Genomic DNA, 22,195 nt, shown 5'->3' with positions numbered 1-22,195 from the left:
CAGCCTCTTGCTCACTGTGGGACAACCCATACCCAGCTAAGCCAGCCTGACTCACAGTGGCTCTGCTATAAACGGGGCTGACAAGAAACCTGTGTGTACCTTTGCTGCCAGGGCTCCATAGGATCTCCGGTGTGCAGCATTTAGGTGAGCATACAGTGTGCATCTGGGAAACAGTGAAAGCAGTGGGTGTGGCATTGACTGAGAAAGGGGACTCCAGGGACAGCACAGTAATCTACCTGAGACCCATATTAGTCAAAGCAGCTGTGTCTCAAGAGAATCAGACCGGTGGCCAGTCCACTAGGGACCAAGGCAAAAGCCAGGAATATGTGTTCTGCTTAACAGGAAGGGATAAAAAAGCAGGAGGGAAGTCTTCAAGAGTGACAATGACAATGACTGGCTAGCAAATATGCAGCATGTCTCCTCCCTTTTACTAAACATTTAACACCAGAGTGAATCTTGGCAGTGTGGAGCCTGCCATAAATACCTCCTTCCTCCTTTGCTGGGTGTGTAGGGTACTCTGTAGGAGAGACCCCCTTCCAGCTATGATGAGCATCCAAGTCCACCTAAAGGCTCACTAAGACAAATGGGTATCTTTGCCTGAAGAAGCTGAATGAAGGAGATGTACAAACAGGATAGAACAGAGCATGGCATCCTGGTCTATGTGTAAAAGTCCATCAGGAATGCCACACATCCTCTTGGACAGAAACCGGGAGCCAGGAGCTTGGTCGTTGTGTCAATGGCTGTTAGAAGCCCTAGGTCACATGTGCATGGAAGAGCCTGAGAGCTGTTTTCAGTTCTGCTGCTAGGCTTAGGTTTTCTGTGTGTTGCCTGTTCCCTTACAGAACTGAGGGACCCGTGTCGCCTGCAAAATCCAACAGCGACCATGTTGGTGTCTTTCTCTCCTTCCACACAAACAACAGACTCACAATTCCGGGGATGGAGCACGGCCCTTGGCATGAGCTCTCAGGTCCTTCTCACCAGGCCAGGGTGTGACACTATTGCTGCTCTTTCTTCTCTTTGGCAACTCCCAGAAGCCTGGCTCCAAGGATTCCGTTTGGTGCCTGTTATCCATGGTTGTCCCTCCTGTTACTCACTCATGTCTTTCTTGTGAGTAAGGAGCTGAGGGAGTGGCAACACCTTGGACTCTGCCACTTCCCACAGTTGGCAGTGAGATGGCAAAGCTACTCATTAATGTAGTCACGATAGCCAGACATCTAAGTACTGAGAGAGCTGAGACTCCTGAGCGATCACACATTTTTCCAGCTGCATGAGGGGTCAGCTTTCACACACGGCTGATGACCTTGTCTGAGGGCACCTCCCCAAACAGAACCCCAAAGAGTTTCTGAGGTTCTGGTTGCCTGGTAGGGAGAGGATGGGGTTGCTAAGAGACCAGGGAGACCTACTCCTCTCCTAGCTGAAATGTCAGCCCTGTTTTCTACAGACTGGGCCAGTTGCTTATTTGGACTGTAGAAGATGTAACATTAAACAATGGTGAATTGACTTCAAGTCCACCCAGAAGTCCGTGGGCTGGTTCCCATGTATAAGAAAGAGGGTGCTGAGGAGTGCTGGCTGGATGTGGAAAGCACCTCTGAGGGGTATAGCCTGCTCTTCTCAGTGCTCAGGCCTCTGAGAGGCTTCGAAAGGCTAGAGGGGACTGAGGTGGACACCTGTAATTTCATTGTGACATTCAGAGGATGCCCCAAATGAGACTGACCACAGAGGCTGGATATAGGACTGTGATTTAGAAACACCCCACAGTATACTCTCACACACTCCATGTCATGTCCAAGAGGACACAGCTTCCAGCTCAACCTATGATTGCTGAGATAATAAAACCCAATTTTGATGCTGGCAGCTTTTCCATCCCACATCCTACCTCCCACAGTGCCTTGTAAGCATTGGGTGATCAGGGGAGCCCAGTCCTTTGGATATGGTGTAAACTATTGATTTCTCTGAAGTTATTATCCTACGTGTCATGTTCTTATTGTCAGTGAGCATAATATCTCATTCATTTTACATTTTTCTGTTCATTTCTTTACTTTTCTTTTTTATCCCCATGTGTCTTGCTAAGTCTCCCAGGCTTGCCTGGAATCCCTGATCTTTCTGCCTCAGTTTCCCAAAGTCATGTATGTACCAACACATCTGGTGAACATAGTGGTTTATATTCTTTCTTTTGCAAATGTGATGAACTTTGTAACCTACCTCATAACAAGACAAAGTAATGGTTTTGTTTGTATGCTTGCTGGCTTGAGGCAAGACCATATGTATTCATTGCTTTTCTGTTGCTGAGATAAAAATATCATGATCAAGGAAACCTACAAAGAAAGAATCTATTTGGGCTCATGATTCCGGAAGGAGAGTCTACAATGTCAAGGAGGTGTGGTGGCAACTGGCAGGGCCAACTCCAGGAGCAGGAAGCAGAGAGAGAAAACAGGAAGTGAGATGAGTCTATGAACTCTCAAAGCCCACCCCAGTGACATAGTTCCTCTAGCAAGGCTCCACCCCCTTCAGGTAATATAACATCCCCAAACAGTGCCACCACTGGGGAGCAGCAGGCAGTCAAACTCCTGAGCCTATGGGGACATCTCTCATTCAAACCACGAGGGCCTCTTTATGAAGCTCTGCTGGCCTCGAACCCCCAACATACCAGAGTGACTTCAAAGCTGTGACAATCTGATTCCTGAAGATGGGCTCAAGGGCATGGGCCAGAACCCACCTCCATGTCCTCTTTATTATGTGGCCACATTAAACAAAAAAAAAAAAATCCAATAGAAAACTTAGGCCTTCAAAGAATATAAATGGTTTTAGACTCAGAGTTTAAATTTTTTTACATTTATAATCATATTTTAAAAATATATTCCAATATTTTTCAAATGAACAGGACCGAGTCGTTTTAAATTGTATTTGTTTCACATACGTGCATTTATTTTGTATATTGTATAGGGAAGTATGATTGTGCCTATGGGCATGCGCATGCCACAACGCATGCATGGAGGTCAGAGGACAACTTGCAGGAGTCAGCTCTTTCACTGTGTAGGTGATGAGGAATGGACAGGCGCATCAGGCTTGGTGACAAGCACTTTTACCCACTAAGCCATTGCTTCCCAAACCTAAACTTTATAATAATTTAGTAGCAGGCCCACAAGGTAGCTCAGTGGGTAAATGTGCTTGCCACCAAGTCTGATGACATGAGTTTAAACCCCAGGTCTCACATGGTAGGAGGAGAGAATCCACTCTTGAAGCTTGTCGTCTGACCTCCATACACAGAGAGACACACAGACACACAAATCATGGCATGTGCACTTACACTCATGAAAAGAGTAAAGAAAATAGTATAGTAACCTTTTAATAATTTATTAGGTAAGAGTAATCTTGAATTAGTAGGTCTTCAAGGGAGAGCATGATAGAGATCCATCCTTTTAAAACACAAGCACAATTTTGTTATTACCTGCTTGTTTTGTTTTTACAGAGGTAGAGATGGAACCCAGGGCCTGTCACACTCTAGGCACCTTAGTGTTCTACAATGGAAGGGTGACCTGCAACCCTAAGCAACTGTTTTAATTGGAGTAGTCAAGGAAGAGCTTATTAAATGTCTGTCTCGTCTGCCTGGTAGTGAATACCACAAGGGTAAGGACCCAGCATGCTGCTGCCAACACCGTGGGGACCCAGCTCACATCTCTGAGTGTTCAAGGCCATTTATCTTTGAGCTTCATAAGATCCACCACTTGTCATTGAGCTACTGTTTTAAGACGCCGTCAACACATGAAAGGAGGTCACTTTTCAGGTCTGTCAGTTTTTACTGTGGCAGCCTATAGGATAGTCCAGGCTGAAGGGTTCTCAAGTAGATTTTTTAAAAAGGAAACGTCGCACCCGAAAACCATGCAGAATACATTTTGGTGCCTTTGCTATTTTTCTGACTTTCTATTTACTGGAAGAGACCATTTTTTACCTCCAATTTGTTTATGCATGACTTCCCAAGTTCCAAGTTCTGCAAGTGTCTAGCCCTCGTTGAAGGAACTAAACCTGGAAGTCACAACAGCCACCAAGGGACCGGAACACAAGGTCATCCCATCTTTTATCCTTCTGTATCTAACTTCTGAGTGAAAAAATAAGTTCAGAGTACTTCTCTGCCTAAAAATCCGTATACTTATCATGGACCGAAATGCCTGATCAATCCAGAGGACAAGGTCATAGGGGCTATAGTCTGTTTATCTAGTCACAGGAAAGGCAAAACACCCCACAGACCATTATTACTGCAGATAGCAGGGTCAAATGAGAAAGGCCTGCAGGCCCCAGGCTGCCCTCTTTTGAATTACTCTAGACCACAGCCCTTCCCTATCATTTTCCTGATCTTAGGAGAAAACTCTTTTCAGGAGGATGTCCATGGAGGAAGATACAAGTACCATCTATAGGCAGGACATGGTGTCATGGTTCCAGAAGCGATGGCACCTGACAGTTGCTCTGCCATGCAGTGTTCAGAGGAGTGAGCCAGTTTGGCAGAGACAGTGCAAATGGGCTATGAGACAGGACTCAGAATAAAATGCCATCCCTTGGAGCATACTCCACTGGCTTCCTCTGCTCCTGCTTCTGCCGGTATCGGGCCTTCTGATAGAAAATGATGATGACCGCAGTGACAATATTGAGAAAGATGACAAGCAGGGTGAGCCAAAACGAGTATCCGTAAGTGTGGGTTGTTCTCTTGTTAGTGGTCTCTGGATAAAGCTTCTGGGAGAGCTTGTCTGAGAGATGGTTGGACTCGGCATTCCCCACGAACAGAACCATGGCCAGAAACACAAAGGATGCTGCAAAGAAGATGGAGCTTCATAAGTGACACCCGAAGCAATAGCTTTATTTGTGTCCATGCATGTGTGCATGTATGTGTGTGCATTTCTGAGGTATGTGTCTGAATGTGCACACATGTATGTGTACACATGTGGAAGCCAACGAACAGCATTAGCTGTCTTCCTCTAGCGCTCACATCTTTTCTTTTTCTCTCTCTTTCTTCCTTTTTTTTTCCAGTAGGAGGGCAGAGTCTCCTCCTGAAGCTGGAATTCCCTGTTTGAGTAGAAAGCCTCTGAGAGCCCCTGGTCTCCACCTCACTGCCCACCCAGGACATGGTTACAGATGTGTGCCCCATCCCTGCCTTTTTTCTTGGGTGCTTAGGATCTGAAATCTGATCCTTATTTCTCTGCAGCAATGACTTTACTCATAGAGCCATCTACCTATCGTTGTGATTTATGTTTTAAAGCTATTTGTTTATATGTATATGAGCATGTTTCTGTATCAATGTATGCATCCATATGTGTAGGTACCTACTCACAGGAGCCAGAATAAGGCAGCAGATCCCTTGGAACAGGCATTACAGGTGTTTGTGATCCACACCCACAGGATGGGAGAGGGGGGATTCAAACTCAGGTGCTTATGATTAAGCAGCAGTCACTCTTAACTGCTAAGTCATCCCTCCAGTTGCGTTTTGTACCCCCACCCACCCCCACCCCAATGCATTTTTAATATCGCTTATTTTCTTTATGGGATGCATAACCCAAAGGCATTTACTGAATAGCTACAAGGGGTTCTATAGTGTTTCCGGATGAAGGAAAATGTAAAAATAAGATGTAAGATATAAACTACATCCTAGGCATGAAATACTAAATATTATTCTGAGCAGTATCTGACCTATAGGCTCAGACACTATCAGAGCTTATCATTGGACAACTGGTCTACCACACAGCCTTGTGCCCTAAGGTCACTTAAGTAACAGGCATGAGCAAGTGGACAAGGGCAGTGAGAGTGGGCATGGCGAAGGTACAAGGAAATGTGAATGGACAAATAAGGCTTGAACGAGCACCAGCATCACAGGCAGAAGAAGCCACCTCCACAAGAGCAGGCGAGGGCAGTGGGTCAGGCGCACTGCCAGCTGTGAGGAGTGAGTTCTGCCAAGAGCAAGAGAAGCACAGGCTCTCAAGTGCTGGGCCTGGACTCAGGGAAGCTCTAGACAGCTACTGTAGGTGTCCACTCTGCACCACTCAGCCAAGCGTGGCCTTGAACCAGGCAGTAGCTACAGGAAAACAGATTTATAGTTGCTTACGCAGGGTGAGAAGCAGGCTGTAACCAGGAGACATCGTTCTCTCTCCGAGCTGGTGAAAATATTTCCAAAATGATGGTTAGTGATGTCTCTACAGTGTCTAAGAACATGTCAAAACCCAGTGAACCATGCGCTTTAAGTGAGTAATGTATGGGCAGGTGATTCATATACCAGTAATGCTGGAACAAAAGAATTTTTTTCTGGGAACATGAGGGTGAGGACAGTTGCTCATGCCCAGGTGGGGTCTGATACATCAGGGGGATCCCCAAGATGAAGTCCTTCTGAGACCCTTAATATGCTGACGCACGCAGAATGCACACAGTTCAGTGAGCTCTCAGGCGTCAAACTGTGTCCTAACCCATTGACAAGGAAGCTCCCCAAATGGTCCTCTGAGGGAAGCTAATTAGGGGTGGGGGTTGCGTGAAGAGAACGTTTGAACAGCCCTTGATGACACACCTCACCCACAAAATAATGGCTGTATTCCTTAATTATTTGCATGAACAAAAGTCTCGTTCCTCTGATGCACCCTCTCACACCTTCATTATCCCTCATTTTCCTCTTGTGAAGTTTCTTATAAAAGCTTAATTAATCACAAAGGGGGGGAACATACACAAGGTTAATGCCTTTATCCTAAAGTAGCTCGTCTGGAGCTTTGATTTGCACAGGCAAAGGCTGGCGCACAGACACCTTGCCCATCCGGGCACTTTAAAGGCTGATGCCTGGAGCCATGGACTTCACACTGCTTCTGGTTAACTGAATATCCTTCCTTCCTTCCTTCCTTCCTTCCTTCCTTCATTTCTCCCTCCCTCTCTCTCTTCCTTCCTTCCTTCCTTCCTTCCTTCCTTCCTTCCTTCCTTCCTTCCTGTCATCTATCCTCACTCCCTCTCCCCTCCCTCCTTCCTTCCCTTCCTCCCTCAGTCCCTACCATCCTTCCTTCCTGCAGTACTGGAAATTAAGTATAGAACCTCAAAAACAGTAAGCAAATTCTTTAGACCAACCCTCTTCCTTCCTTATATTGAAATGGGGCTTTAAGCTCCCTCTGCAGCCAGGCAATCTTGAACTTGGGGGACCTTCTCGTCTCAGCCTTCCAGTACTTGCAAGTATAGGCCTGCATCTCTAGGCCTGCACAGTTTCTCCAGAGTGGTAGATATAAAGAGGCTGGGGGAGGGAAGCGGTTCTTAAAAGGCTTAGGGACATGGGCTCCGGGCTTGCAGTCCTTCTCTGCTGGGCCATGGTACTCATTACTTCCTGTGTTCTCCAGCTGAGGAACAATATGTCAGAGGAGGCAGTTTGTGTAGCTCTGTCTGAATCCAACGTCCCCTCTAGCTACCTTAAAATTCCCTGAGGCCAACTCCAGCCACGTTGGGCCAGTGTGTACTGAGATGTCCGGGTTATAAGCCTTTGATGACAGTGTTATTGCTGTTTCTCCCCACCAGAAATGAGGCAGGTAATCTATTTCCTGTTCTGCCCACTGGGCCAGCTCACAACCTGGTAGGCCAAGAGAGCCTAGTGCCTAGGGGACTGTAGCATTCTCATTGTCCCCAGGGCCTTAAAGCTGACCTGGATTCAGCCCATCCACCAGTGTGGCCCAAAGGCTAGGAAGCTACACCGTCAGTGCTGTACAGAGACCTTTCTGAAGGACCAGCCTCTCTGTAACACTCCAGATAATGGGAGAAAATAGAGGCTTTCCGAGAGCATATGAACACAGAATCCAGCTTGCTGAGCATCAGGATAGGTTATTCTCAACTCTTGGGGTTGACTAAAGGCCTCCTCCAGATCCAAGTCAGAATGCATAACTTCCCCTTACACAGCTATTACATGTGGTTTTCCTGTCCACCCCAGAGCCTCTCCTGTGTTAGAATACACCCTGAGGCAGAAGGTAAGTGTGGGGAATTTTCTCCCCTCAACATAGCCCTTTGTGGCTAGACGTAGGCAGGGCTGTGAGGAGACTGTTCAGGTTCCATTTCCTGTCCCTCCCAACCCCCAGCAGACATAGACTTCTAACATCTGTATAGTCAGCCTGTTTTCCTCTGCAGAGGAAGGTGAGAGGACCAGCTGTAAGCCCTGTGGGCTGTAAACAGGGCAGTATCGGCCCAGCCTGGTCTCCTGTCATCTCCCTTCTATGGGAACCCACTCCTCCTCCCCTGTGTGCCTCTAAAGGTGTAGAATAGCTGACCCTGGGTCCAGCTTCAGTATGGACAAGTCTCCTTAGCCAACTTAATGGGTCAATTTATCTGTCTTGGCTTCAGAGATTGATCAGGTCATATCAGTGGGTGAATTCATGAGAATTGGGCCCAGGACAGTCTCCTGACTCTTGGAAAAGGACAGGCCTTTCCTCTAAAGCTGCTACTGCAGAAGTCTAGGGTGTGTACAGACATCTGACCTTTAAGAGGATTGAATCAACTGTGTAGCCACAGAACACACACTGGGAAATCACTGTATGCAGGGATGAAGGGAAGCAGACTTCCTACAACGTGGTCTCCAAATTCAGCCATGCCTGAGGCCGCTGCTTCTGTTACCTCTGAGTCCCATGAGTGAAGCTAAGATCAATTCACTGTTTATCCTGGCAGCGAGCAAGGTTCAGTGGCGGATGGAGGGCCCTCAACATTGCGAACCTATATCTGGATTTGTATCCAAGTCCCTTAACCTCGAAGCGTCAGTCCCACTGAACAAATGTTGGGGATGAAGTACATGGACAAAACCCACAGAGAATCTTTTGTCTAAGTCATAACAAGATCCACTCCCCATCTGAACACCCCCCCCACACACACACACAAAATAACAAAACCACCTAGCGACTACACAGCACTCTAGCTCACAAGAAGAGTGTTGGCCCCAGATGGCATCCTTTCCTGGCTCTGTGGCTTGGCCACCCAGGTATGGCAACTCTGGAGTCCATGTTACTCCATATGAAGGCAAGATGGAGAGCAAGTATATGTGCATGTGTGTTCATGAGCATACATCAACGTGCATGTGTATACACCTATGTGTGCATGTGTACATGTGTATGCATATGTATGTGTATGCATGTGTGTGTACATGAGTCTTCTCAGGAAACTCACCGCCGAGTCCATTCCAGGTGTAGACGCCCATAGGTCCCAGGAACGTCTGGTAAGGGTTGCTGATGCTGTTGTAGAAGGTGAACACTGAGCTCAGCACGGAAGCTGCCAGGCTCAGGATCAGGAGGAGGATGACCACCAGGTGCAGAGACTTCTGGGAAGAATTGTCCAATGTCCCTAAAACTAAAGCAACATTTGGTGAGTGCACAGTGCAGAATACAAATACGGCCAAGCTAGAGCAGGCATGGTGTCAGAGAAGGAAGCAGTAAGCCATTCTTCCTGCAAGCGCCAAGACTACACGGGCTCAGAGGATAGCTTGGTCAGTGACGTGTTTGATGTAGAAGCCCTGGATCTGTGTTCAAGCCCCAGTACCCACCTGAAAAAGGCAGGTGGTGTGGCGAATACTTGCAATCTCGGTGTTGGGGAGATGACAGAGACAGGTAGATCCTGGGGTACACTGAACAGTCAGTCTAGTTGAATTGGTGAGTTCCAAGTTCAACCAGAAACCCTGTCTCAACAACCAAGATGGGCATCATCTGAAATTGACCTTTTACCTCCACGTGCATACATATAAAAAATGTGTGTGCAACTGCATATACACATTGCCTGCAGTCTTAGTCAGAATTTCTATTCCTGCACAAACATCATGACCAAGAAGCAAGTTGTGGAGGAAAGGGTTTATTCAGTTTACACTTCCAAACTGCTGTTCATCACCAAAGGAAGTCAGGACTGGAACTCAAGCAGGTCAGGAAGCAGGAGTTGATGCAGAGGCCATGGAGGGATGTTCCTTACTGGCTTGCTTCCCCTGGCTTGCTCAGCCTTCTCTCTTATAGAACCCAAGACTACCAGCCCAGAGATGGCCCCACCCACAAGGGGACCTCCCACCTTGATCACTAATTGAGAAAATGCCTTACAGTTGGATCTTGTGGAGGCATTTCCCCAACTGAAGCTCCTTTCTCTGTGATAACTCCAGCTTGTGTCAAGTTGACACAAAACTAGCCAGTATACCTGCATATGTACATAAAGGAACATACACAAACACATAAGAATGAGGCAATTCCTCATGGCAGACCAGTCAGTGGCTTCCCTTGACTCTGTAGCCCCATTACTGAAGGTGGGTGTTTACCTTAGTTTTCAAGTCCTTAAATACCCGCAACTTCCTCACCAGTGATCTCTGCCCTCCAAGCCTTGCTGGTAGGATAGTGGCAATTCCATCATCATAGCTTCCCTTTGGGTCTGAGAATTATTGCTTCTAGCAGAAACCCTTAGGGTGGGTCTCTGTACAAACCCCCATGTAGTGGGGAATCCCATAAACCCTATGGATTAGAAGAATTTAGTGAGCCAGGAAGAGCTGACAGAGAAAGAAAAGCAGGAGAATAAGGTCTAGTTCAAGTGACCACAAAGGTGCTAGCCCATAGCACCAAGTGGAGATAGAAAAATGTTTCTTGATAGGACAAATTGGGGTGCCTTCCTGGGATCCAAACGCTACCTCCCTGGGCTCCAACACTGGAGGCAGCTGGGAACACAACCATCTGGCTGGCCCTCAGACTTCATTCCAAGCTGAAAGCACTTTACAAAACAGCATTTGTATCTCTTAAATGCAAAGAAGCTCCAGAGTGGATCTGCACTTGTGGAAGATACAACGGAGGTGCTCTGTGCAGTCAGCCATCGGAGCCTCAGAGCCTCGGAGCCCTAGCAGCCATTTTCCAGTGCACCTAGCTCCTCCACCTCCTGCTCTACTCACAAAAGCCCAGACATGACAGGAAGTACAATGAGGTTTTCCAATGGTTGTTTGTTTGTGTGTGTGTGTGTGTGTGTTTAGAGATAATCTGTGAAGTCCCCTGAAAAAGACAATCCGGGAAATAGATTGTGGTGCTGACTATAACAGCATTAGCAAAAATCACTGGATGCTGCAAGCCCTAACAGTCACAGAGGGGCGAGTTAGAACTAGCCAACGGCTTTCTTCCTCTTCCTGTTTTTATGTGGCAACATTCATGGCCTTATCTCAGCTCGTCTTTAAAGAGTTGGAGCTAGCCGAGGAGACCTGGATTCTTAATTTCCAAGGATGTCTGTGCTAGGAGCTCCCTGGGACAGTAGAAACAGACAACACATCTGCTGAACCCTATCCTACCATGTGCCACCAGCACCCTCTCTTTGCAAGGCATCCCTTTCCTTCCCTTCTTCATGCATTAAGACCTGCTCTGAGGGCCCAGGACTTCACCCTCGCTCTGATGCTCACTGTAGAACTGCACACTGAGCACCCGTGTCTTCTTTCTGATCATTCAAGGAAAACAAGAGACCCTGTGTGACAGAGAGACTTGCATAAGGAATGGGCTGGGGTGCTGCTGAGATGGTTCAGCAGTTAAGAGCTCTGGTTGCTCTTGCAGAGAACATGGGTTTGATTTCTATTCTCAACTGTCTGTAACTCCAGTTCCAGAGGAGTCAACACCTTCTCCTGGCTTCCATGGACACATGGTATACATACATACTTGGAGGCAAAACATAAAATAAAATAAATACATTTTTAAAAGGCATTATCTTCACTGAGGTGAAGGTCCCTCCCTGCCTTTGAACTGTGATTCTGAGTGAGCTTACACAGGACCCCAGGATCTCACATCTACCTTATATGAGACTATGTATGTACTCAGTCCAGTTTGGGTGAAAACATCTGTGCAATGTGGCACATTGAGTAAAGCTGTTGGCTGCCAAGGGCATTAGGTGAAGTTTAATCCCTAGGACCTGAATGTGCAAAGAAAAGAACTGAACCCCATGACTGTTTCCTCTGACCTCTGTGTGTGTGCATGTACCCACACATACACATAAACATACACATAAACATACACATACACATACAATGTAAATAAATAAATATGGTTGTTTTTAAGCCAGGTTTTTCTTCACTGGGGAAGAAAAAACAGAAAGACTGGAAGAGTCAGAGGTTGGAAGGTTTGGGGCTAAAGAATATGTGGTGGACAAGACATCTTCAGTTTTAAGTCCTCATATTTATTTTTCTAAAATCTCTACTAGACAAAGTAGGAAAGAAAGGGGCGTGACCAAAGTTTTGGGTGGTGGCAGAAGTCCCCCATGAAGAGGGGAGTAGTGTGGGGCTGAGTAGGGTGGGGCTCTGCAAGGGAGAGGTCTGAGAGCAGGAGCAACCCAGGACAGGAGCTCAAAGGGTGAAGGGCTATGCAGGAAAAGAGGGCAGGAGACAGGAGCGTAACTGCGGCATGTGATAAACGTAGACATGCATCCCCTGTGAACCCCAGGAAAAAAGAAACAAGCTCAGCAGCAACTGGACCATGACCTGCCACCCCGAGTGTAGAACATTTCATTCCTTGATGCACAGGGCAAAGCTCAGCTTCCATAGGCAACGCCTCCTCGTTGCTATGGTGACTGAACTCTTCAGTGACTTCTGTCAGTGACCCCTTGGGTGGATTGATCCAAGCCTACATCTTCTGCCCTGTACCCCAAGAGGCTCTCAAAGATCTAGGCTGGGGTTTCACTTACCCCTGACTTAACCAACTGGAGTCTCTTGCCTGCTTCTCCATGCTCTGCGGAAATTACAAGTTTGGGAGGTTTTGTCTGTACTAACTCAGCATATGCTGATTTTGAAACTGGAGGGAGGTGATGTCAGGAGAATGGGAAGAAGCAACAGAGCTAGGGAGACACGCCCAGGTAGAGGTCCAGGATGGTTCCTGTGGCTGCATCAGCCATTCATCGAGTCAAGGTGGACCCACTTCCTCTTTCCCAACAGCCAGGGCAGGAGGAAATGTCCTTCGATCTCAAGGGAAATTGGCTGGGGACAAAAGAACTCTCTTTCTCCTTGGCAGAGTTCTGTATTCAAGAAAATAATTTAAATATTTAAATCAAAAAAAAATGAAACAAGTGTGAGGAACGTGCTATGCGTCCCAAACGCCTGGACTTTTCTGAGTTTCTCTCTGCCTTTCACACTGACTTACAGCTCTGCGGGAATGTTCATTCACAAGTGGAGTATTCCATTAAAAAATGACCATGCTAGGCTCAGCGTATGAAGTGTGTGCCCTGAAGGCATAAGGGCCTGAGTTCAATCCCCCCAGAATCCATGTTTTAAAGAAAAGCCTTTAATCCCAAGGGGACAAGAGCATGCCTGGAGCTTGCTAGGCAGCCAACCTGGCAGAATCGGTGAGCCCAGGTTCCATCAGAGAGCTTGTCTTAAAAAGCAAGGTGGAGGGGTTTGGAGAGATGGCTCAGCAGTTAAGCATGCTTTCTGTTGTAGAGGACTCCTCTTCGGTTTCTAGCACCTATGTGGAGGTTCCCATTTCAGGGGAGCCAATACCTTCTTCTGGCATCCTTATGCTTCTACATTTACGTGGCGCACATAAATTTGTATAAGCACACAAACATACACATAAAATTGAGGAGGAAAAAGATGAGACAAAATTGGGGAACATATGATATTGACCTCTGGCTCCCATGTATATGTGCACACCATGCACAAGCACTTGTTCATACACGTGCAAACACACACACGTGACACTCACATACGCAAAAAAGAAAAAGAAGATGACAATCAAGTCCAGCTCTGCCTTGACTTTCAATAAGATTTAGCAGACATCATTTTCCAAAGAGAGTTAATTTTGGGGCTGCTGACTCATAGTTTCCTACATACTTGGGGGGTAATTCGTCTTAATTTTAACTGCTGCACTATAAAAAAATTATTTCTGAATTCCCTGCCACCTAGATATGACAGCTATGTCTTTTCAGCCCCTGCCTCAGAACTCAGACAATGATAGCTGAAGGTTTGATGAGAGTTAGCTGGAGTGCAGTAACAATAACCTCACAGCATCTGACAGCTGCTCCCTTCCCATAAAATTAGCAGATACGTGCTGTTCTCTTTCTTTCTTTCATGGGACAAGCTTTTGCATCAGGAGTCCCCTCACAATTGGAGCTAATTGCCCTGATTCTGGCTGTCCAAGAAAGAGGCACAGAGATGAGCACCCAGCCAGCAGACGCCTCAGCTGGGCGTGCAGACACTCAGCTCCCCTCTGGGTAAGATTTAGCCATCCAGGTCCCACCTTCCAACTGCCCTCCACCTCCAGGTCTTGTTTTTGGTAAGTCCATAGGCATTGAGTGTGATGGTTACACTGACAGTCGACCTACAAGATCTAGAATCACCAGGGTAATAAACCTCTTTGCATGACTGTTAGGGAGTTTCTAGATTGGGTTGAGGTGGGAGGATCCACCTTAAATGTTGAAAGCATTGTCTCAGGAGATGAGATCCTGGACTGAATAAAAAGGAGAAAGCAAGCTGAGTACTGGCATTCAACTCTCTATCTGTCTCTGTCTCTGTCTCTGTCTCTGTCTCTGTCTCTGTCTCTGTCTCTGTCTCTGTCTCTGTCTCTGTCTCTGTCTCTGTCTCTCTCTCTCTCTCTCTCTCATGGATGCAATGTGACCAACAAGAAAAACCCTTCCTTCCTTAAATTGCCTTTGACACAAGTAACTAAAACTGGTTCTGCGGGTGGGAACAGACTCCACTCCCACCTCAGACACCTGGCCACCAGAGACCTGATCCAGTGAAAAGCTTCCATTAGTGGGTATCACAGTACTGACAGATCTTAGAGCATGGCCTGCTCCCCCACCCCCAACCTCGGGAAGTCACAGCTAGCGCCTCAGCCTCTTGGACAGTTGCCAAGATTGGCTTGGAAAAAAAGTGGCTAAGCTCTCTGGTTTGGTTGTCTTCATTCCCACCAACTCCTCCTTCTAATGTGGTCACATCTCTGAGAAGGGAAAAGTGTAAGTAGCCCTTCTCCAGGAAACACATCCTGATACATGAGATGAAGTCGGAGCAGGGAGGTAGGGAGCCTTCACACATTCTCAAGACATCAACACCATTTGGTGTTTTAGCTTGCCATTCTTTTTTGTGCTGTATTTATGGCCTCAATTCAATTCTGTTTAACAGTACGATATTGAGGTCACAGAAAAGAAATAGAAAGCAGTGGAGTGGGGACTGAGAAGAAGCCAGATCAGATGACAGTCCATTCACAGACCATGGAGCCTGACACTTGCCCCCAGCCCGTCTTGGTTCATTTGTAAGATTCTGTCCTGAGCTGTCTCCAATAAATCAACTCCAAGCAGCCTTCCACCAAGGAGCTTGAGAGTAATGCCCAAAGCTTGTATCAACCTAGTATCTGGCCAAGGGAAGGCTGCTGACCATCCACCCTGAGTCATAGTTACAATTGGTTTGTCCTAAAATCACCTAGTGTATTAGTCACCGTCTTCATGGCTACAACAGAGTGCTCAACAACATGGAGTTCATGGAAGAAGGGTGACCAGTTCACCTTCTCCATGTTATGCAATCCAAGACCTCTGCCCAGATGTCACCACCCACAGTTAGGGTGGAACTTCCCACCATTAGCCCAGTGTAGAGATTCCCTCTCAGACATGCCCAGAGGCTTGTCTCCTAGGGGACTCTGGTTCCTAACAGGTTGATAATCAATGTTAACATCACACCTGATGTTATAGGTTGACTAAAATGTTCTCTATCAGGTCATGTTTTCAAGGTCCAGTCTGCAGTCTGAGTCACTGTTTTGAGGGCTGTGGAAATTTCTGGAGACACAGGTTAGCTACTAGAAATAGATTACTAGGGGCAGGTCTTTGAAGGTTATATCCACCCTTGGTTTCCAGCTTGTGCCCTCTGCTATCTGGAGCACACAATGTGAGGAAACTATGTCATGCAAGGCCTTTCTCACCATGAGGGGTTGAAATCCCTCTGAAACCTTGAACTAAAAAGAAACCTTCCCTCCTTTAAATTATTTCTCTCTGGTGTTTTGTCATAGCTACATGGAAAATAATGCCTCTAGTAAGGGTTTTTGTCTTTGTTGTTTGTTTTGTTTTGTTTTGTTATGCTTTTTTTTTTTAAACAAGAGGAATGAAACCTGAATCTGAAAATCTTTTCATTGATATGGAAGGTCAAGTACACAGGTTCTTTTCAGCATCCAGGAGATTGCATTTCCAGGCCAGAGTTCAATTCGATGATAATGTAGCTGTTTGAAGAGTCACATGTCTACTAACCAAGGGACCAAGATCAAAGAGACCTGGTGCCATAGGAAGAGAAATCGCATTCATTGAAATGCCAAAACAATTCTCTAAAGATACTTGGTCAGGTCAGGGTATAGGCTGAGTATTATTGGAGATGGCATTCCGAGGGATGCCACATCCAAGTGACACATTGTCCCGTTCCTGCCAGCCTGGGGAAATAGTACCTGTCAATGCCGCTTAGGCCCTGAGAGCATTCTCAGAGTCAAGGGGATAACTTCATTCAGGATCCAAGAGCCAAACTGGGGGATGGAGCGGGGAGGGGTGGAGTGGCTCCTCCCTTCAGAGGAGGCGGGGCTTCCCCTTGTCCTAGACAGGGAACATGTCACTACAAAAACTGTGTGCAAATCCTATCAGTATCCAAGTCTAAGAACTTCTCCCTATGGCAGATATTTCAAGGTGAAGTTAAACAGCTGGCACTTTCGAAGTTGTAAAGACCATCCAGCCACTCATGGCTAGAGCTAAACAGTCACTTATCTGGATAGTAGACAAACCAGGGCCAGTCTAGCCAGCCGAGCTCATTGTCAGCCCAGTTCCACAACAGAAGGCTTCCTGACTGGGGCTGACTGGGCATCATCTCCATTCATTGACCTCTGGTTGGCTGGATGGGTTTGGCCCTTTAAATCTGCCAACCAGATTTAAATGGCCTAATCTGCTCTCTCACTGAAAACCCTGTAGTCTAATAAACACAAGATCTCAGACAGGGTCTGATAATATGAATGACTGCCTGAGGATTTCCGTGTTTCCTGGCCTTAGCTACAAAGTTAACACACTTGATGTCTCAATGGGGAAGCATCAGTATCTAAGTGCTGAGCAGGACAACGCATATTTAACTTTATACAGGTTAAACTTTGCTACCCATGATTGGCTAATGATGTTCTCAGCAACTCTGGCTTACTGGGAGGAGAGCATCAGGTCTTCCTGTCGATCCTGGATTCTGTTGACATGGTAAGCAGCAGGCGAGCCTTAGCATTGCCTACATGTTCTAGGGATGGCTTCTTGTCTGGGAGAAACATTTACATGCTCAGTGCTTATCCCAGTCACAGGTATGGAAAAATCCCACAGTCTCTGAGTGGCCCTTACATGCCATCTAGCAATTGTGTAACATCTTCCTCCACCGGGTGGTTGTTCACCCTCTGTAGCAATAAGAGGTTGGACAGTGTGGTGGGGGTGGGTGGTTTACAGTGTGGCTTTCCGATAGCGAACGGTAAAAACAGAGTGAGGCACAGGCAGTGAGAGCATTCTACCTGTCTCTACGCTGACCAGAAGGGGTCTAACTGGCACTGATCCCAAGCTTTGCTCCCCCTGACTGGGCTGTCCTTCCTTTCCAGACACCAGAATGGTCACTCCCCATCATGTAAGCCTTACCTTCCCTGTCCTTCTCTGCTCCACCTTGACTAGAGTCAGGGATTCCATTGAAGTCATCAATCTCTAGATGGAATCAACTGGTCCCAAGCCAACACTGTAGCCTTCTGTCCCAAGCACTTAAATTTGCCAGAGGATTCACAAACAAGTGGACCTTTTTTTTGGGGGGGGGTTGAAAATGCTATTACTGAGAGCCAAAGGGGACTTTGAAATCTGAGCTCCTGGTTGTTGTAGAGGAGGTCTCTTCAGGCTCCTGAAAGGCTGTGGCGAGCACCAGGGGAGGGGGAAGCAGCAGCTGAAACCTCAGAGAAGATGTGCTTTTCCTATCACTCCAAGACACAGTGAGAGCTCAGAGCTACATTGCCCTGGATTTGTAGAAACCATTTTATTAACAAAATCATAAACCTGCTAGAACTCTATCCTGGAGTATGGGCACCAAACATTACACAGGCACAAGGTGCATAGTTAGAAATGTAAATGCCCAAAAAAACAGCTGTACAGACCCTGAACTGAGCAACGTAAAGTCCGCTTATATGATGCTATGTAGTGAATAACTGTGGCTATTACTTTTCAAAAACCGGAATGCTAGGTCTTAAAATCCAAAACTCGACTAGCTGCCATCTACTTATCTTCGATCGTTTCTTTTGTATTTATGGAGAGAAAGGCATTATTACATCAGAAATGAGTAACAAACAGGAAGTCCTATAAGTAACAGGATTAATCGGAATTAAATACCATCTCCAACAATGAGATACTCTAAGTACAAAAGTGTGGGTTCAAGAAGCTGAGAAACTTACTGATACTGATGTCTTCTCCTTGACATTTTCCCTGTGTGATTACTTACAAACTTCTGGAAGGAGCTGGATGCCCCAAGTCAAAGCCCATGGTCGATGTTGTTTAAAACGCTGCTTCTGCTGGCTCTTAAACACCATAAGGCTGCCACATACTTTAACTTAATTATTCATTTGTCAATAAGCCAGATAGGTACAACTCAAGCCCAACTGCCGAGACAATGGTTTAGACTCCAAAGATAACAAGATAATTGGAGCCATGAGTCTGAAAACATAATAAACACCTTCAAAATTATGAGTTAGTCCAATGATAGCCTCACTCGGGACTTTGAAGAGACTAGTTTTGAATGGCTGTTTGGCCCAAATGTAGAATGGTGTGTCTTACCCATGGCCTGCCACTCCCATTCTAACTGGGTGGTCATTTACCTTCAAAGTTTTTGTCCAGATCTTGAAGACCTTCATTCAACTCTTGAGCACCCGTACCACGGAAGAGCCCATAGGTAATAACAATGGTACCGTTGGAGATAGCATCTGTGAAGAAAATCCTGCTGGTGATCCATGCCTGTGTCGCAAGAATGGAGCAGATGACAACAACTGAGCCCAGGCTTGTGAGAAAGCCGGACAGGAACATCAACGTTTTCTGTGTGGTTGGCATTTTCTCAGGAAGAAAGCTCCCCTCGATAAAACAACAGCAACCTTAGAATATTTGGGGGCCTTATCATTTGGGATCCAGTATTTAAAAAGGACGTCTAGCACTTGGTTGTAAATGCAAAACCTGTGTCTTCCTGGGAAGTTTTATGCTTACTGAACGTTGAACTGTGAACAAAGCCATAAAGACGTGCAGAAGCTGAACTTTGGTCTTGCAGAAATGGTTGTTATGGCTGCAGCCAACCAGCATGAAGAAGGGCTAGGCAGTCCTTTCAGGACTTCCTCAATCACATGACTAGTTTATAGCCTTTATCATGCTGTGGAAGCCACGTTAACCTACAGTGTCAGGACATAATTTGAATTCTCAAATCATGAGAATAGAGACGTAGACCCCAAAGGGATAGCATAGGGATCCCCAAAGCAAACCTCAAGGCTTTGTCAAGGTCCTGTGAAGTGGAAAGAGAAAGGCTCACTCTTCCTTCTGGGTTATACCTCCTTACTCTCAGATCGTATTAGGGAGGAGTGCCCATCAAATTCTCTCTTCCAAATGGCATTCTATTTGAATCTGATTTAAATGATAATCTTTATCAGTTTTTAGTACTCTGTTAAAAGTGGTTCTAAACATTCCTGCTTATATCTCCGTCCTAGTTACTTCTCTATTTCTGTGACACTATGACCGAGGCAACTTACAAAATGAAGCATTTAACTGGAAGCTTGTTTTGGTTTCAGTTTCGGAGGCTTAGTCCATGTTCATTGTTCATCGTGACAGTGAGTATGGCAGGCCCGGGACATGACATTGGAGGAATAGCTAAGAGCTTATATCCTGACCTGCAGGCATGAGGCAAAGTGAAAACCCAGGGCTGGGCCCAGCATGGGCTTTTGAAACCTCAAAGTCCATCCCCCATGCGACACACCTCCTCCAACAAGACCATACCTCTTAATCCTTCCTAAACAATCCATCAAGTGCCAACCAAACATTTAAATAAGTGAGCCTATGGGGGGGGGGGCATCCTCATTTTAACCACCATACTCTCTAACTCCTGCCTTATGGCCTAGCAGTTAGTCCTTGGTGGTACTTACCCACTCATTTCTTGAGATTACAGACAGAGTCACAAACTATTCTTTTATTTTTCTTTTTCTTGTGTTCTTTGATTACAGAACAATATTGAATATGTATATCAGAACCCTGTCCTCTTAGATAACCTACTTACCTGTGGGATGAAGGCTCTCCTCTTGTAAATGTAGAAAAGGGACTGAAGACACAGAAATCACTAGACACAGCCAATTCACTTCTGGGGGAAAGAGACACATATAGATAATTATAGAATAATAATGTTGAAAGACAAGGTAGGCATCAAGCTGAAGTCAGGACAGGGGGCATACCACACTTCTGTCACCACATAGATAGATAGATAGATAGATAGATAGATAGATAGATAGATAGATGACAGACAGAAAGACAGATGATAGATAGGTTATAGAAAGACACAGGATAGATAGATAGATAGATAGATAGATAGATAGATAGATAGATAGATAGATAGATAGAAAGATAGATAGATAGATAGATAGATAGATAGATAGATAGATAGATGATAGATAGATAGAAAGAAAGATAGATAGATAGATAGATAGATAGATAGATAGAGCAAAAAATCAAGTCACCATATTAGGTTCTCTCTATCTCTGTCTCTCTGCCTCTTTATCTGTCTCTTTGAGTTTGTGTGTGTGTGTCTCTCTCTGTCTCTCTGTCTCTCTTTGTCTCTCTATCTCTGTCTCTCTCTGTCTCTGTCTCTCTCTGTCTCTCTGTTTCTCTCTCTCTCTCTCTTCCTCTTCTCTTCCCCTGGGGGAACTTCTTAAACTGTTGCTAAAGGGAAGCAGAAGCAAAAGGACTCAAACAAGGTTTGTGGCTTCTGGAGCATTTGGAGCATATGGAACAGGATTCCAGTCACAGACAAGCATGGCTCAAGGAGCAATTCCAAGCCCTCTTAAAACTTCAGCCTAAGGCTTTGCTGCCCACTGATAGGGTGAGACTCTCTCAGGCCAGCTGTGGGACATCCAGGGAGGGCTGTGGTCATCATGAAGATTCCAGAGGTTGGATTGTGCTGAAACTCTTCAAAGGTCCAGTCAACCAGGGTATCCAACTCTTGGGGGATGCTTCAGTCATTCAGGTCAGGAAGCAGAATGATCATGCCTTAAGCCTGGGCTGGCTTTTTCCTGGAGGAATGGCTTCTACAGACACATCTTAACAAGGCTAAAACTCATCTAGAACACTCAAAGACATTGCCTTCAGTCAACAGCAAGAAATCACAAGCGTTACAGTAAAATGAAAACAAGGCAGGAAAGGAACAAGGAACCCTTAGTCCCACCACCATCAATAGAAGCACACTCAAAGATAATACAGGTGTTTAAAGTTGGAGACAAGAATTACCAATGCTATTATAAAAAAATGCTCAATGATTTAAGAGTAAAGATGATATAATGCACAAACAAAGGTGTCATTCAGGAGTTGTCTCTGTTGGATTGACCAGTGGGCATGTCTGTGAGGCATTTTCTTAATTGCTAATTAATGCAGGAGAACCCAGCCCACTAGGGGCAGTGCTATCCCTAGACAAGTAGGCCTGTGCTGTATAAGAGAGGTAGCTGAGGCAGCCAGAGAAACAATCCAGAGAGTAGAGGGCATCCATGGTTTCTCCCTTTGGTCCTGTCTTGAGTTTCTGCTTTACTCCCCACAATGATGAACTAAGCCTCCCCACACCCCACATCCAATCTCAATGCTTATCACAGCGAAAGAAATACTAATAGAACAGTAGGAAACCAACCGGTAAGGAGGACACATGCTCCACTATGTTCATAGCAGCCTTATTTATAATAGCCAGAAGCTGGAAAGAACCCAGATGCCCCTCAACAGAGGAATGGATACAGAAAATGTGGTACATTTACACAATGGAGTACCACTCAGCTATTAAAAAGAATGAATTTATGAAATTCCTAGGCAAATGGTTGGACCTGGAGGGCATCATCCTGAGTGAGGTAACACAATCACAAAAGAACTCAAATGATATGTACTCACTAATAAGTGGATATTAGCCCAGAAACTTAGAATAACCCAAGATATAAGATACAATTTGTGAAACACATGAAGCTCAGGAAGAACGAAGACCAAGGTGTGG

General features: G+C 45.9%; 1 protein-coding gene across 1 annotated transcript; it reads right to left on the bottom strand.

The window, feature by feature from the left end:
- Positions 1-2,893: 2,893 nt before the first annotated feature.
- Positions 2,894-19,161, bottom strand: Clrn3 (clarin 3). The gene is made up of 3 exons (XM_021169055.2): positions 18,801-19,161; positions 9,148-9,327; positions 2,894-4,802 (listed from the first exon to the last, which is right to left on the bottom strand). The coding sequence occupies exons 1-3, from the start codon at positions 19,027-19,029 to the stop codon at positions 4,531-4,533; spliced, it is 681 nt and encodes a 226-aa protein (XP_021024714.1). The 5' UTR covers positions 19,030-19,161; the 3' UTR covers positions 2,894-4,530.
- Positions 19,162-22,195: the final 3,034 nt, after the last annotated feature.

Source organism: Mus caroli, unplaced genomic scaffold (genome assembly GCF_978045245.1).
Source record: "Mus caroli unplaced genomic scaffold, Mus_caroli_1 scaffold_8, whole genome shotgun sequence".
Lineage (NCBI taxonomy): Eukaryota > Metazoa > Chordata > Mammalia > Rodentia > Muridae > Mus > Mus caroli.
The sequence above is the reverse complement of the archived record's forward strand: the minus strand, read 5'-3'. Positions and strand labels throughout refer to the sequence as shown.